Consider the following 13590-nt stretch of genomic DNA (forward strand, 5'->3'; position numbering starts at 1 on the left):
TTATTTTAAAAAATCATTCCTGCCAGAATAAGACATGACATTTTCTTCTTTTGCCCATGCAATTAAAAATATGTGAACAAATCTCGCACAAATTCAAGTTATTGAGAAATTAAAGATAAAGATGGAAGAATCATTTGTGAGTATTTCATTAAATAAGTCAGGAAAGCTAATACGAACCGAAATGTTGTAAAGTATCAGCGAATCACGTAAATATATGTGTTTTTCAAGTAATATAATCGATCTTACGAGGAATAAGCGAACTCCCAAAGTGAAATTTTATAGCCCACTGGTTTTAAATCTAGCTTGAAGGTATGAAGTTCTGTGATTATGAAAAGTTACTAATCCTACTTTTAGAAATTATGAAACCAAAGCTAACAAGTTGAGAATTTCAGTGAAGTTTTCTGCTTGCTAATGAAATACTCCTCTGAATTGGCTTCAAAAATCTAAGTTCGATTGGGTGATTCAAATTGTAGATGACAATTATGATCACATCTCATTTTCCCATTTTATTTATATTTTTTATTTGAAATAAAATATATTTATTATGATAAATTAATGTTTTTAATTTAATTTAATTTAGGAAGATTTACATACACACCACTCAATTCTTATGCATTTACTTATCTACTACCTAAATTTTAGCTTTTTACACATAAGTCATCTTATTTATACTTCAAAAGTCGCATTTTATATTTTTTAAGAAATAGAATAATGATATTTTTCATATGATATAAAACATTTGGATGGTATAAATATAAAAGATAAAATTTAGGTGTTAGATATGTAAATATATATGAATTGAATGAAATGTACACAAATGCCCCCCATTTATATAAAAAAATTATTCCATGCAGTGGCAGATCTACACCTGATCTCCACCATTGATCAAAAATATTTTTTATTTTAAAAAAAAGTTAAAAACGGGGTCCACCGAAATACATCTTTGCGGTGATCGTCGGTGTAGATCAGACATCGCATGCATCTCTGCTGCGGTGTCCGTATGAAATAATTTTTTCATTTATATATTCATGCATCTCTGTATATGATGTCCGTACGAAATAATTTTTCTATTTATTATTTTTTTTCATTTTCAGCCCCATCAAAAATTCAAAATTTTGCCAAAACTAGAACGTGCTTCGCGACGTACATTTGGACGCGGAAATCACTTTTTTGAACGCTACTTGCCAGCTATTACTTAACTAATTTCTCTGGCCACCGCGAATTGACAAATAAAGACAAACGTATGCCACTCCGTCAGCGTCTGGAGCTGTCAAACATGAGATTCTGAGCTAATTGGCTCCTTTATTACGATCTGATCTCAATCTAAGATAAAAATTGAATTAATTTTCTAGCGGTTAAAGATATTCGTGTTAAATTCGCTAAATTTATCGTTCTAATATCATTAGGATTGTTAACATCGGCTTGAAAAATATCCAATTCAAACTTTGGCTCGTAACTCAACTTGTTTATTTTGATCCGAGCCTAAATTTAAGTCAATGTTCAAGCGATTAGTAATTTTTGAGCTATAATCAACTGCCCTACAAATGACTTGAGCACAACGGTCTAGCAGATGAAAACCCACTATAATTTTTACTGATTTTTCAGAATTAAGCTGATGAGTTAAATGAAAATTAAATTAAGGGATGATGATCATTAAATTGGTATTAAAATAACAATATATTTTAAAAAATATCTTTTAATGTTCAACCAAACTTAGTAATGTTATATATTTAAGCAAAATTTTTCCTTGACTCTAATAAATAAATTGAATTATTTCTTTTTAAAAAAATATTATTGACATTACCAGAAAATAGTATTCATATGCATCAATTTTACGTTATTTCACCTTCATTTTTCCCTGCAATTTACCTGATATTTTTACTAATTTATCACAGATTTGCACTTGAGAAATATTTTTGTGTTGATGTTGTGCAGGTTATATGAGTCAAAACACGAGACATAGAGTTGTCTAGCACAGTCACGCCAGAATTGGGCATGACCATGTTGGTTTCTATCGTAACCACACCAGTTTCGGACATGACCACACCGTCAAACATCCATAACTCATATTTGCCCATTTTGGATTCATTGACGTATTTGAAGAGTTTGGAAACCTATTTGGATCCCTAATATAAAACCTAACTTATAAAAACCTGTTTATGAGAGAACTGCTTCTTGGCTTCTTGGCCTCTTGGAGGCTTGGAAAGAAGTTCTGCATCAGAGAGTCGTTGGAAGCTGCTAGAGGCAAGATTTGGAGAGAATTTGAGAGCTTTTCTCAAGGTCTTATTCCTCCTTTGGTGGGAACCTTCTAGAGTGAGAGTTTCATATGTTTTGTGAATTGTGAGAGACTTGTATGTGAGAAGGGATTATTACTAATGTTTTTTCATTAGAGTTTACTTGTGCTTTCATGGTCTGTGTTATGGTAAACCTATGAACTTAATTTGCTCATAGTTTGACCAACTAATATATTAAAATATTTTATAAAGCTATGACTGCTAACCGTTGCGTAGTGGAAATGAATGATTATCACAGAATTCCAAGAGGATAGACATATTTTAGTGGAATTTTGTAATCATTTCAGGGAGTCATAATCGTTATGGAGCATATTATGGGAATTGAGGAAGCCTTAATTTCATAGATTCTGGGCTTCTTTTGACCTAAATATAGACATAAGGAGTATTATATCCCCAATTGATAGCAATTACATAAGAAAACATTTAGGATTAGGAAAATTATGTTCACCACAATCCCTGAATCACAAAAGCTCGAGCCTCATCTTGAAGGTACTCACAAAATTATTCCGCTCTTTCTGTTTTTTGTTGTTTGTCATTCACTGTATTTTTGCTTGAACCTTATGACTTAAGACATCGTTGTGATCCACCAAATTGGGTTAACTAAATTAGTATGCTAGAGATTTTTCTGCAGAAATAGTTATTAGACTTTCCACATGAGATCATACGTGGACTCTTAAACCACATACTGTTTGACACGACAGGGTTAACTAAATTAGTATCCTAGAGATTTTTCTGCAGAAATAGTTATTACACTTTCCACATGAGATCGATACGTGGACTCTTAAACCACATACTGTTTGACACGTGCACTTGCGTTGTATAACCGACTTACTCCACAATGAGTTTTTGGCGTTAATAATTGTGTTCTGTTGTTAGAAAAGCTTCAGTTGAAAAACTTAGGATCTAAGTTTGACAATTTTATTTTTCTTGTTTTTATTTTTTTTTAATTTTGTTGCTGCATCTATATTTTTGTTCTGTTTCTTTGTGTTTCTTTGCAGGTGCTAATTTTTTTTTTGAGAAAAACTAAATAAAAAAAGTATATATATATATATATATTTTTAAAAATGCTCCAACACTTTGATATGACAAACTCCAACGAAAAAAAATTTAGATCATTTGAGGAATATGGTAACACATTGATGACTAGCCTTCATAATCTTTACCCCTTAACATAGGAGCTAGGTTTGATGACCCATCTTCCAATACCTACAATCTCAATTGGACTACTTACTCAAACTCTAATTGGGCTCATATGATTAAAGGGTCAAGTTCGAATCAAGCACATTTATGTTAGATTAACGTTGAGTCAGACATGAACCCAACAAGCCAACTCAAATTGGTACCCGTACTAACAACTACACCTAATCACCCATTCAACATTTGATTTTTTTTCTTTCCCTTTAAGTTTTTCTTAAGCATATTTTTATCTCCAAACTACTTACCCTAATTCTTTATTTTAAAAATTATGACTAATTATTAAAACATTTGCATGCCATATATGATTTTTAGATTTAAAACCTTTATAACAACAATTTCTTAGGGCAACTAATTTTTATAAACCGTATAAGAAAATAATCATAGAAATAATTCTTAAGATGGATCAACATGAATACAACAAATTTATTCATTTTTCAAGCCCGCTCAAAGTCAATCTATCTTGGCTCCTTCTTGATGATTGTTAAATACAATATATTTCCTTGAAAAAAAAATTTAATTTATTTAATGAATAAATTTGTCTTGATTTTAAATTCAGTTCAGATCAACTTATTCGACCAATCAATTGTGAGCTGGTCCTTTGATCATTCGGTTTAAGTTCAAACACGCTTTTACATAGACACATACAGAACAACCCATAATCGGGTTCAATGAATCAAGAGATTCACATATTAAACAAGGTTCATCTTTTCAATTTTAATTAGTTGACTCAAAATAAATGATTTAAATAAAACAACAACCACCACAATAAGCCTTTATCACACTTAGGGTCTGTTTGGGGCAGCTGCAACTTCTTGAATATATGTTTATTTGCAGATTATCCAGACAATCAGATAATCTACAAATTGTTTTAATAAGCTGGCTGAGCTGTCAGAAAGTTCCCTCCGCACCTAGATAGGTGCGGTGTGAATACGCTGTTTTCGGATTTTTAAAAACGCATAAGTTGCCAAAAAACAGTTACCCAAATAGACTAGTTGCGTTTTCAAAACACCACCACACCAAATAAGCTGCCCCAAACAGAGCCTAAGTGGGGACGACTACATGGATACATGAATATTTTCTCTCTATTGTGACCTATTCAACGCCATATTTTTATCTAATTTTAACATATTATGATAAAAAAATGAGGAAAAAAAAGGTAAAATATCATATCTCATATTAAACTAATTTAAATAGTTATTGCATTATAATGTTCAACCCTCATTTAATGATTTGAATGACCAAGTTCTAATAAGTTAAAAGTGTCCAAACAAAAAAGATTAATATACTTCTAATTGAGATTAATTAAAAACTTATGCTTATAAACACCCCCATGAGATGATTGCAATGAATCAATAAATTATTTCTTTAAATAAAATAGTTTTTTTTTCTAAAAATATTATAAAGAAAGATCACCCTTTTAGAAGTCAAATCATTTGTGGTTATCCACCGGTGGTGACTACAATCGCTAGCCCTAAGCCGCCTTAGAAGTAATATAACAGAAGCAGCAGGAGTCGAACGCCTAGTAAAGTGAAAGAGGAGACTCCTAATTGACTTGCTCAAAATGGGAGTTTTGGCTGCTGCGAAAAGCTCCGCGACAATCACGCTGATGGTGGTGGCGATATTGGCGTTGATGGCGTCGAACGCGGCGGCGCAGGGATCTTCGCTGACTTGCGCGACGAAGCTGATAGCGTGCCAAAAATTTCTCAACAGTTCGAATCCTCCGGAGGACTGCTGCAAACCGCTCAGGGAAGCCGTGAGAACCGATTTACCTTGTCTCTGCGCTATCTTCAGCAATCCCGAGGTCTTGAAGTCCTTCGGTGTGGATGTCAGCCAGGCTCTCAAACTTCCGGTCAACTGCGGCATCACCACTTCCTCGTCCAATCTCTGCAATACAACCGGTACCACTGCTGCTTCCGATTTCCATTTTTTTTTAAATTTTTCTCCTGATTTGTTGTCGATGTTGGTGAAATCTCTTATCGAATTCCCCTGTTTTGTCCTGCAGCGGTAGAATCGCCCTCTGGTTCACCAGGTCTTCCAGGTAAGGAGTTATTTATCCTTCCAGAAATCGATGCACTTGCAATCAAATTAGAATGAAGTTACTCTGATTTGAGGATGGCTCATTTGAAAATACTTTGATTCCATTAAAATTCTACAAGTACAAATATATGAACTGCTCATCATGGAATCCTCTCCCCTTCATAGATTATATGGAAACCAATCAGTTACAATTTCTTAAGGAAATGCCCTAGCATGATTACGAATTTATATATAAGTTGGAGTCAAATTTATTATCCTAATCCAAATTTAATAAGGCTGGATTTCATGTTTTTGGATTATCTTCTTAACAAGAGAGTTGATTCATTAGTAATATATGACGTTCATCTTAAAGTAAATCAATACAACAACAACAACAACAACAACAACAACAACAAAGCCTTAATCCCACAACTGGGGCCGGCTACATGAATCTTATTTCTCCATTTCATCCTATTTAGTGTCATCTAGTAAATTAAGATAATTTTTTATACAATAAGCCCAAGTCTTCCTAGGTCTACCTCTACCTTTCTCAACACAAGTTGAATCTAAAACATCTACTATTCTAATTAGATCATCAGATGGTCGACGTTTAATGTGACCAAATCATCTAAGACGGCTTTCTCTCATTTTGTCCGTCACAGGAGCTACACCAAGCCTATCACAAATATATTTATTTCGCATTTAATAATATTCATCTTAAATATATTCATTTCTGATATATTCATCTTAAAGTAAATCACTAATTAGGAAAAAAACATCTTGATCAGATTTGAGTTTGATATCCTAACCCAAAATTTCTTCATTTAATAATATATTTTTTTAATTGAATGGTTGATTTTTGTTACATTGTGATACAAAAAACAAGTATACTTAGTATTTTATTTCAATTGCATGACATCATATTTCAAATAAATTTAAAAATATTTTTTAATATGATTTAAAAATCATGAGGAGCTTTTTTTTCTAATTATTTGACTGAGCTGATTTTTATAGCACATAATTGTATAAGAAAGAAATTATTCTTCATTATAATAAAGGTTTTATGGTATTACTTTTAAAATTACTAAGAAAATTTAAGCAGAGTAATATATTCTTTGGGAGAATTCCATGCACACCACACTATTCTTATTTATTTATATATTTAACACCTAACTTTGATATTTACTTATATAACACTTTATTGTCTCAGGTAAATTAAACTACATGCATAAAAATATATATTTCTCTTTAAAATGGCCAATATTAGTGACATTTTTTATGCAATTCAAATATTTAAGTGTTATATAGGTGTTTATCAAAATTTAGGTGATAAATATGTAAGTACACAAGAATTATGTGGCATGTATTTTGATTCTCCCTTTTCTTGTAATACATAATAAAACTTATAAAATAATAATTAGTCCGAAGCATGAATTTTGAATATTTTTCCATTGTCCTCACCGCAATTTTAGCTTATGCAACATTTGATTGGTTAAGTGGAAGTATTAACTATTACCTATGATGTGGGATAATGCATTCCAAAAATGTTATATAGTAGTGGTAAAGTAGATGGATGGTTGGTGTTGAGTCCCATACTATATTAGCATATCCTAGACACATTTAACTTAAATGTTAAATTACCTAAATATTTTGTTATTGGAAACATCTTAAATACTAAAATTTATGGTTGAAGTTATGTTAAATAAGAATTGAAATGAATTAATTTGATCTTTCTTTTGATATGAAGAAGTGAGGCTACTAATTTTATCTTTATTATTTTTGAGGTTTTCATAGATATTTGAATGAAAGTTAATTAAGTTTTGTATGACATATAATTCTTGAGGGAATGAGGATTTGTTGAGGACACCTCTTGCCACTTTTATGTTTGGACAAATTAAATCATAAATATGTATAGTGTCAAAGCATTGTGCATAAATTCTCATATAACTATGTAAAATATAAAATCTTCCTTTCTAAGTTTTGGACTATTTCCTTTCTCATAAAATCTAATTTCTGTGATTACTTAGGTGGATTTTCAAATGTTTATTTTAAGTTCCTTGTTAGACAAAATACCACTCAGTTCAAATGCCACTGGTATTTTGGTCCGTCTACTGAAGAATGAAAAAATTTTAATAATGTTGAAGATTATTGCTAGATTAATTCACGTGTGATGATGATGGATGGATCATTGGAGACTTTATACCTATATTAGTTTTGTTAGAGATTTGAATTGGATGACAGAATATAAATTGATGGTCTTAACATTGGTACTAACGGTGATATGAATTTAAATGTTTGATATTAGTTCAAGATTGATTACTTGGATGAGACAAATCCTGATGCAATAAGAACAAGTTAGAAGAGCATCTAATTATGAATCATGAATGATATTTCTTAGGTATTTTAAATTGCTAATTATCACATTTAACGGAGAAAACCATCATAATTATTCACTTTGGGGATGTTTGGTTTACTGAAAAAGGAATATAGTGTAAAAGGAATACACTAGTTTTGATCTGGAGGTTGAAGTCCAAATTCATCAAAATTTTTTGTTGTATTTCTTTTTTATCCAACCAAACGTCAAAATATTAGAATTTCTTGTATTTGGTTTATTTTGCCCCACTAATGTAGGAAATGAAATAGCCCCTCAATATAGACATTTAGGGCTTGTTGGATTATTATAATTTTTTATTTGTGCATTTCAATTTTATAAAATGGTGGTGAGACTTGCAATGCATCATGGCGCAGAATGTTGACCTTTAAAATAGAAGCATAAAGCTAAGTTAAGTATTGCTGTGATGAGTATGCTTAGGTGGATGAGTGGCTTGACACTTAGAGACAAAGTACGAAATGAATGTATTAGTGAAAGGGTTGGTGTAGCTCCAGTGGCAGACAAGAGTAGAGAGAGTCGTCTTATATGATTTGGTCACATTAAACACCGATCATCTAATGCTCAGGTTAGGAGAGTAAATGTCTTAAATTCGACTTATGTTAAGAAAAGTAGAGGTAGACCTTCAAAAGACTTGGTCATATTGTATAAAAAATGATCTTAATTTATTAGAATTAAATGAAAACACTCAATAGGACAAAACGGAGAAAACAAATTCAGGTAGCCGATCCCAATTAGTGGTATAAAGGCTGCTGTTGTTGTTGTTTTTAATTTTAAAAATATATTTATTTAGTATATTTTTCACCTGCATTATTTTTATTTTTAAAACTAAATTTGCTTATTTTTAAAATATACAAAATAAATTTTAGATATTTTCATATTTTTAAAAATAATTACAACTATCAATACCGACTGGTTGTTGCCATTGCCTATCATCTCAAGTTGCCACAGGCTGTTGGGCACCATTTACATCGTCGTTAGCATTGTCTTACCTGTAGTCATTGTTGTTCTATTTGTGACTGCCATTATTATAATATAAATCATTATATTTAATATTTAATAAAATAATATTTTTAAAACTACATTTATTTTATTTCAAATCAAATTATAAATCAAACAAAATAAAAGATAAAAAAAAAAAAGTGATTTCAAATGGTCTCTGAATTTTTTGCTCCATCTTTAGTCGCACTCATTTATCTATTGTGTTGTTTTACTTGGGGTTCACTCAAATTTCATTGTGAAAAGCTGTCCGGACTTCGGAATTGCAATGTTTAAGCTCCTTGAATACTGAATCTTTTATTGGATGCTTATAAAAATTTTGTTACTTGGCAATATGAATTTGATTTGAAGATTGAAAATCATTGATAAATAAGCTTATAAGTTTGATTGGGTAGGATTTGGCTGAAATGTACTAGCCAATAAACTTGCATGATTTAGTTTGAATTGAGACAAATATATTTTGAATTTTGCTACTCTAAAGCTCGTAAACTATATATATATATATATATATAGACTAAAATTTTTTCATAGAAGATAAAAAGTTCATTCAATTTTAAAATGATTGGGACAAAGCCTAGTTTGACTAATGCATTTCTAACAAATCGAGTTGAGATCAAACTGACTTATAGCTAAGTTTAGAAGAACAAATAATTTTGAATTCATCATGAATTTATGTTAAGCTCCCTTATCATTTGAACATTTTTTAGAGATATGTGAAAGTTAAATACAAAGAATTGCAACAATATATGCATATTTATGAAACTTCAATGACTTTCATAATATCTTCATCTCACCAATGGCTTTTTTGATATAATGTATTTGATAGAGTTACGAATACAAGGTGACTATTTACTTGTACATTGTAGGTACTCCCCAAGCCACACCTGGAAATGACAACAATGGTGCAGGCGGGTCAACACGGTCGGGCTTATGGGTTATGGCTGGTTTGTTTTCAATTTGGTGTTCCGTTTTTGCATAGGAGGAATTTGAGAGGGAGCGATTTGACGGAGCAGTGGTCCATTTTCTTACTTGTTTTGATCAATTGTTTTTTAATGCGATTTATGCCCCTTTGTACCGCTTATATAGATTATGTTTGGATTATGTTTGAGTAATCATTCAATAACATTGCATAGTTTGGTTTAGGATTTTTTTACCTTCTGAAATGAACAAAAACAATGGATGATGGTTGGCAGAAATTGAGTTTGATTGCATTTGTGTCCTTGTCTAATATTTGAAGCTGACAATATATATATTTTTTAAGAATATTTAGATATTTTAGCTATACCTTCAATTGATTTTTTTTGCCACTTTTGTAGATATTTCAGCTATACCTTCAATTGATTTTTTTTGCCACTTTTGTGTTATAAAATCTATGGTAATAAAGATTATGAATTACTTCTTAGCTTCTAGAAAAGATTTTACACAACACGAAGAATTGCACAAATCTAAGGGATATTTTTTGCATGAGAAATCTATGGAAAAAAGAAAATTATGGAGTCTTTCCAGCTCTAGTATTGACTTGAGATTACAATAATTTGCACGCACATGCAATTGAAGGAGAGAGTACAGTATAGTAATTTAGTTATAGACTTTCTCTTGAGGTAATTGTAAGAGGTTGCAATGTTGGTCAAAGATGATGGTAGGTGTTTGTTGATGGCATGAATGAATGGATTGGTTCTTGGTATGGGGCATTGGTGGATATTGTTCGATAAAAAGATAGATATTTATTGTCAGTGAAGGGGAAACATAGGGAATTTGGCATTGGTCAACAAATATTAGTCAATGAAAGAAAGGCGATGACTGGTACCATAAGTAGGACATGAATCCATGATTTCTGGTTAATGAATGTTGGATTTATGTTGTTATTACACATTCAATGTTGATGTATATCAAATATTAGGACATGAATACTAGAAGACATTAGTTGACTGATGAAAGGGGCAAAGGATTGGGCATTGGAAGTAGGATGTTGACTAACATTAGTTGATTGTAGATTACTAGAAGACATTAGCCAATGTAATAACTAAAAGTCTTTGCATCAATAATTCTGTGACACGGTCCAAAATAATTCGGTGACATAGCCTTCTAGAATCCCATTTATGTGGGGTTCAAGCTACCAACTATGATTTTTGTGATGGATCCTTTGATTCTTATGAGCATATTAATCATTGCAGGATAATTTTATATTATCCAATAAGCCTCCTATTAGTTCATCTATTAAGTCTTTTCTACCACCCTTAATAGGCAATCTCATACTTAATTTTATTCTTTTCCTAAGAGAACCATCCATACCTTTGATAAGCCAAGCTAGGCTTTTTATGAAATAATTTATTGTCAATTAAAGTCATTAAAGTCTGTTCTCATATTTTTTGAACTTTGATAAAATGTGGAAAGTACTCTTAAAGAGCATTTTTAAAGATTCTCTTTAAAGGCTTGTCAAAATTTAGGAGTATATTTGAAGTTATTTTTCTAGGAGATCATTATTCTTAACCCTTCTATTTTTATCTAATGCTAGAGATTGTTCACTCCTTTGTTGATTTCATTCATCAAATAGAAGCACAAATGACTAGTAACAAGATAATCAATGCTCATCATAAGTAATTTGAATAATTCAATAATAATTACAAGAGTGCCTCTAATGGAATTGCACAAACATCCCAATGTAGAAAGCAAAATTATTCAAAAGATTAAGGATTCACACAAAAATTGGCATAAATCAAATAACTATTCTCTATTAAATGCATCTAAAGCTAATAATCTAATGAGTTTCTAAAATTCTAATAAACTCGAATGACCAAAGATGCTAAAAGTCTAAATAATTGAAAGCAATCCTAGGATTATCACTTCAATTGCTTAAAAAGATATTTAGCTAAAAGTTGTAGTCATTTAAAGGAAGAAATTAAATAGTTGATATGTTAAGGGCACCCGATTCATTATTTATAAGCTAAGGAGTGTCATCTCAACCAATTTAATAAAGAGTGTCATCGCTCTTTTTTTACGGTTATATACCAATTGCTTAAAAAGATATTTAGCTAAAAGTTGTAGTCATTTAAAGGAAGAAATTAAATAGTTGATATGTTAAGGGCACCCGATTCATTATTTATAAGCTAAGGAGTGTCATCACAACCAATTTAATAAAGAGTGTCATCACACTTTTTTTACGGTTATATACGAGAACTCATCATTAAAATAGCTTAAAAGAAGTTGAATTTTTCATTAGAATTTCTTAGAGAATATGCATTTTATCTAAAGGTAAAAGGTTTATATTTTAAATTAATTTTTATCATTGATGAATTTTTTTCTAATAAATAATATTATACATCATAAAATCTTTTAAAGACATGCTCATGAGATGGTCTTGATGAGAACATAATAGCAAACAGATTTCTCGCTAAAAAATATCACATAATATTATTGTGTAAAACAATGCAATTTTTCTAAAGATAAAGGTTTATATTTTAAATTAATTTTTATCATTGATGATTTTTTTCCCAATAAATAATATTGCACATTATAAAATCTTTGAAGGACGTGTTCATGAGATAGTCTTGATGAGAAGATAATAGCAGACAAAGTTCTCACTAAAAATATCACTTGATATTACATGTAAAACATAGTATTAACTCTTGGAAAGCATGCACATGAAGTAAACTTGATAAAAAGCTAGCAGTGAAGAGAATCTTTATTAAAAACACTCTATAAGATTAAATCTCTATCAATTAAAAATTTGTGAAGATATGAGAGTCAAAATATACATTAAAACAAAGTCTTAGAAGATTAAAATCTCAAAAGGTTTAGCAAAATCTCATGAGACTAAAATTCTACAACTATGTTATATATAAATTTTAGAAGGCAAAAATCTTAGAAATTACACAATTTAAAAAAAAAAAAATCTTTTAAGGTAGAAGCCTAGTAAGATGTACCTGCTTGTTTAAAATCACAGAAGACTAAAGCCTTAGAAGATAATATAATTTTTATTCATTCAAAAGCCTTGAAGGATATAAGCCTTAAAAGAATTAGAACTATTATACACCCCCTGAAAGGCAATATCTCTTAGTTGTTGAAAAAAAAAAAATTCAACTGCAACATATCAAATTTCGTATGATACATGCACATGAAAGATATATAAAGGACTTGGTATCCTATGGGGGCAAATTCACAAAAAAATTGAATCACTGTCATACAAAGCATCAATAGTGATTGGCGACATCGCACCATTAATCTCGAATGTTCTAAAAATTTTCTTAATGGACCATCTCATACAAGAATTGAACATAATTCCTTTGGCATTAGCATTGTGGATGAAGGTTTATTACTCCTTGATAATATTAAAAATACTCTAAATTTTATCAGTGTAAGTTCTGTATTCTCAGTGATTGAACAATGAAACTTGAAAGGAAGATATACACTTCCTATTCAAAACCATGTCATGTTCCTTCAAAGAAGAAGATTGGACCCTACAAAAAGGATTTTACTCCTAATAAGGGTTACCTATATTTGAAGAAAGGGTTATGGAAGTTACAAAATTTTCTGAATTTTATTTTTCCTAAGAATATTTTGAATTGTTCTAAACAAATCCAAACCAATGTTCAATGTTCGATCAGTGGTGCCTTGTAATTTTTTTGAATTATAATTTCACATTGATTTATTATATTCTTGGACAACATAAATTTATTGTTAAAAAATGGAGGCAAA

The 13590-nt window shown here is 30.5% G+C and overlaps 1 protein-coding gene across 1 annotated transcript; it reads left to right on the top strand.

Annotated features, from left to right (window-relative positions):
- The first annotated feature begins 5009 nt into the window (after positions 1 to 5009).
- On the top strand, positions 5010 to 10108 carry LOC110028224 (lipid transfer-like protein VAS). The gene is made up of 3 exons (XM_020729982.1): positions 5010 to 5389; positions 5494 to 5529; positions 9762 to 10108. Exons 1-3 carry the CDS (start codon positions 5053 to 5055, stop codon positions 9872 to 9874), a joined length of 486 nt encoding a protein of 161 aa, XP_020585641.1. The 5' UTR covers positions 5010 to 5052; the 3' UTR covers positions 9875 to 10108.
- The last annotated feature ends 3482 nt before the right edge of the window (positions 10109 to 13590 follow it).

The sequence above is a fragment of the Phalaenopsis equestris genome, unplaced genomic scaffold (assembly GCF_001263595.1).
Source record: "Phalaenopsis equestris unplaced genomic scaffold, ASM126359v1 Scaffold000504, whole genome shotgun sequence".
Lineage (NCBI taxonomy): Eukaryota > Viridiplantae > Streptophyta > Magnoliopsida > Asparagales > Orchidaceae > Phalaenopsis > Phalaenopsis equestris.

Bases quoted from the DNA above. Each gene is read 5' to 3' on its own strand.
- LOC110028224 (XM_020729982.1), top strand. From the start codon at position 5,053: ATGGGAGTTTTGGCTGCTGCGAAAAGCTCCGCGACAATCACGCTGATG. The intron at 5,390-5,493 runs GTACCACTGCTG...TTTGTCCTGCAG, and splicing joins CAATCTCTGCAATACAACCG to CGGTAGAATCGCCCTCTGGT. The intron at 5,530-9,761 runs GTAAGGAGTTAT...TGTACATTGTAG, and splicing joins TGGTTCACCAGGTCTTCCAG to GTACTCCCCAAGCCACACCT.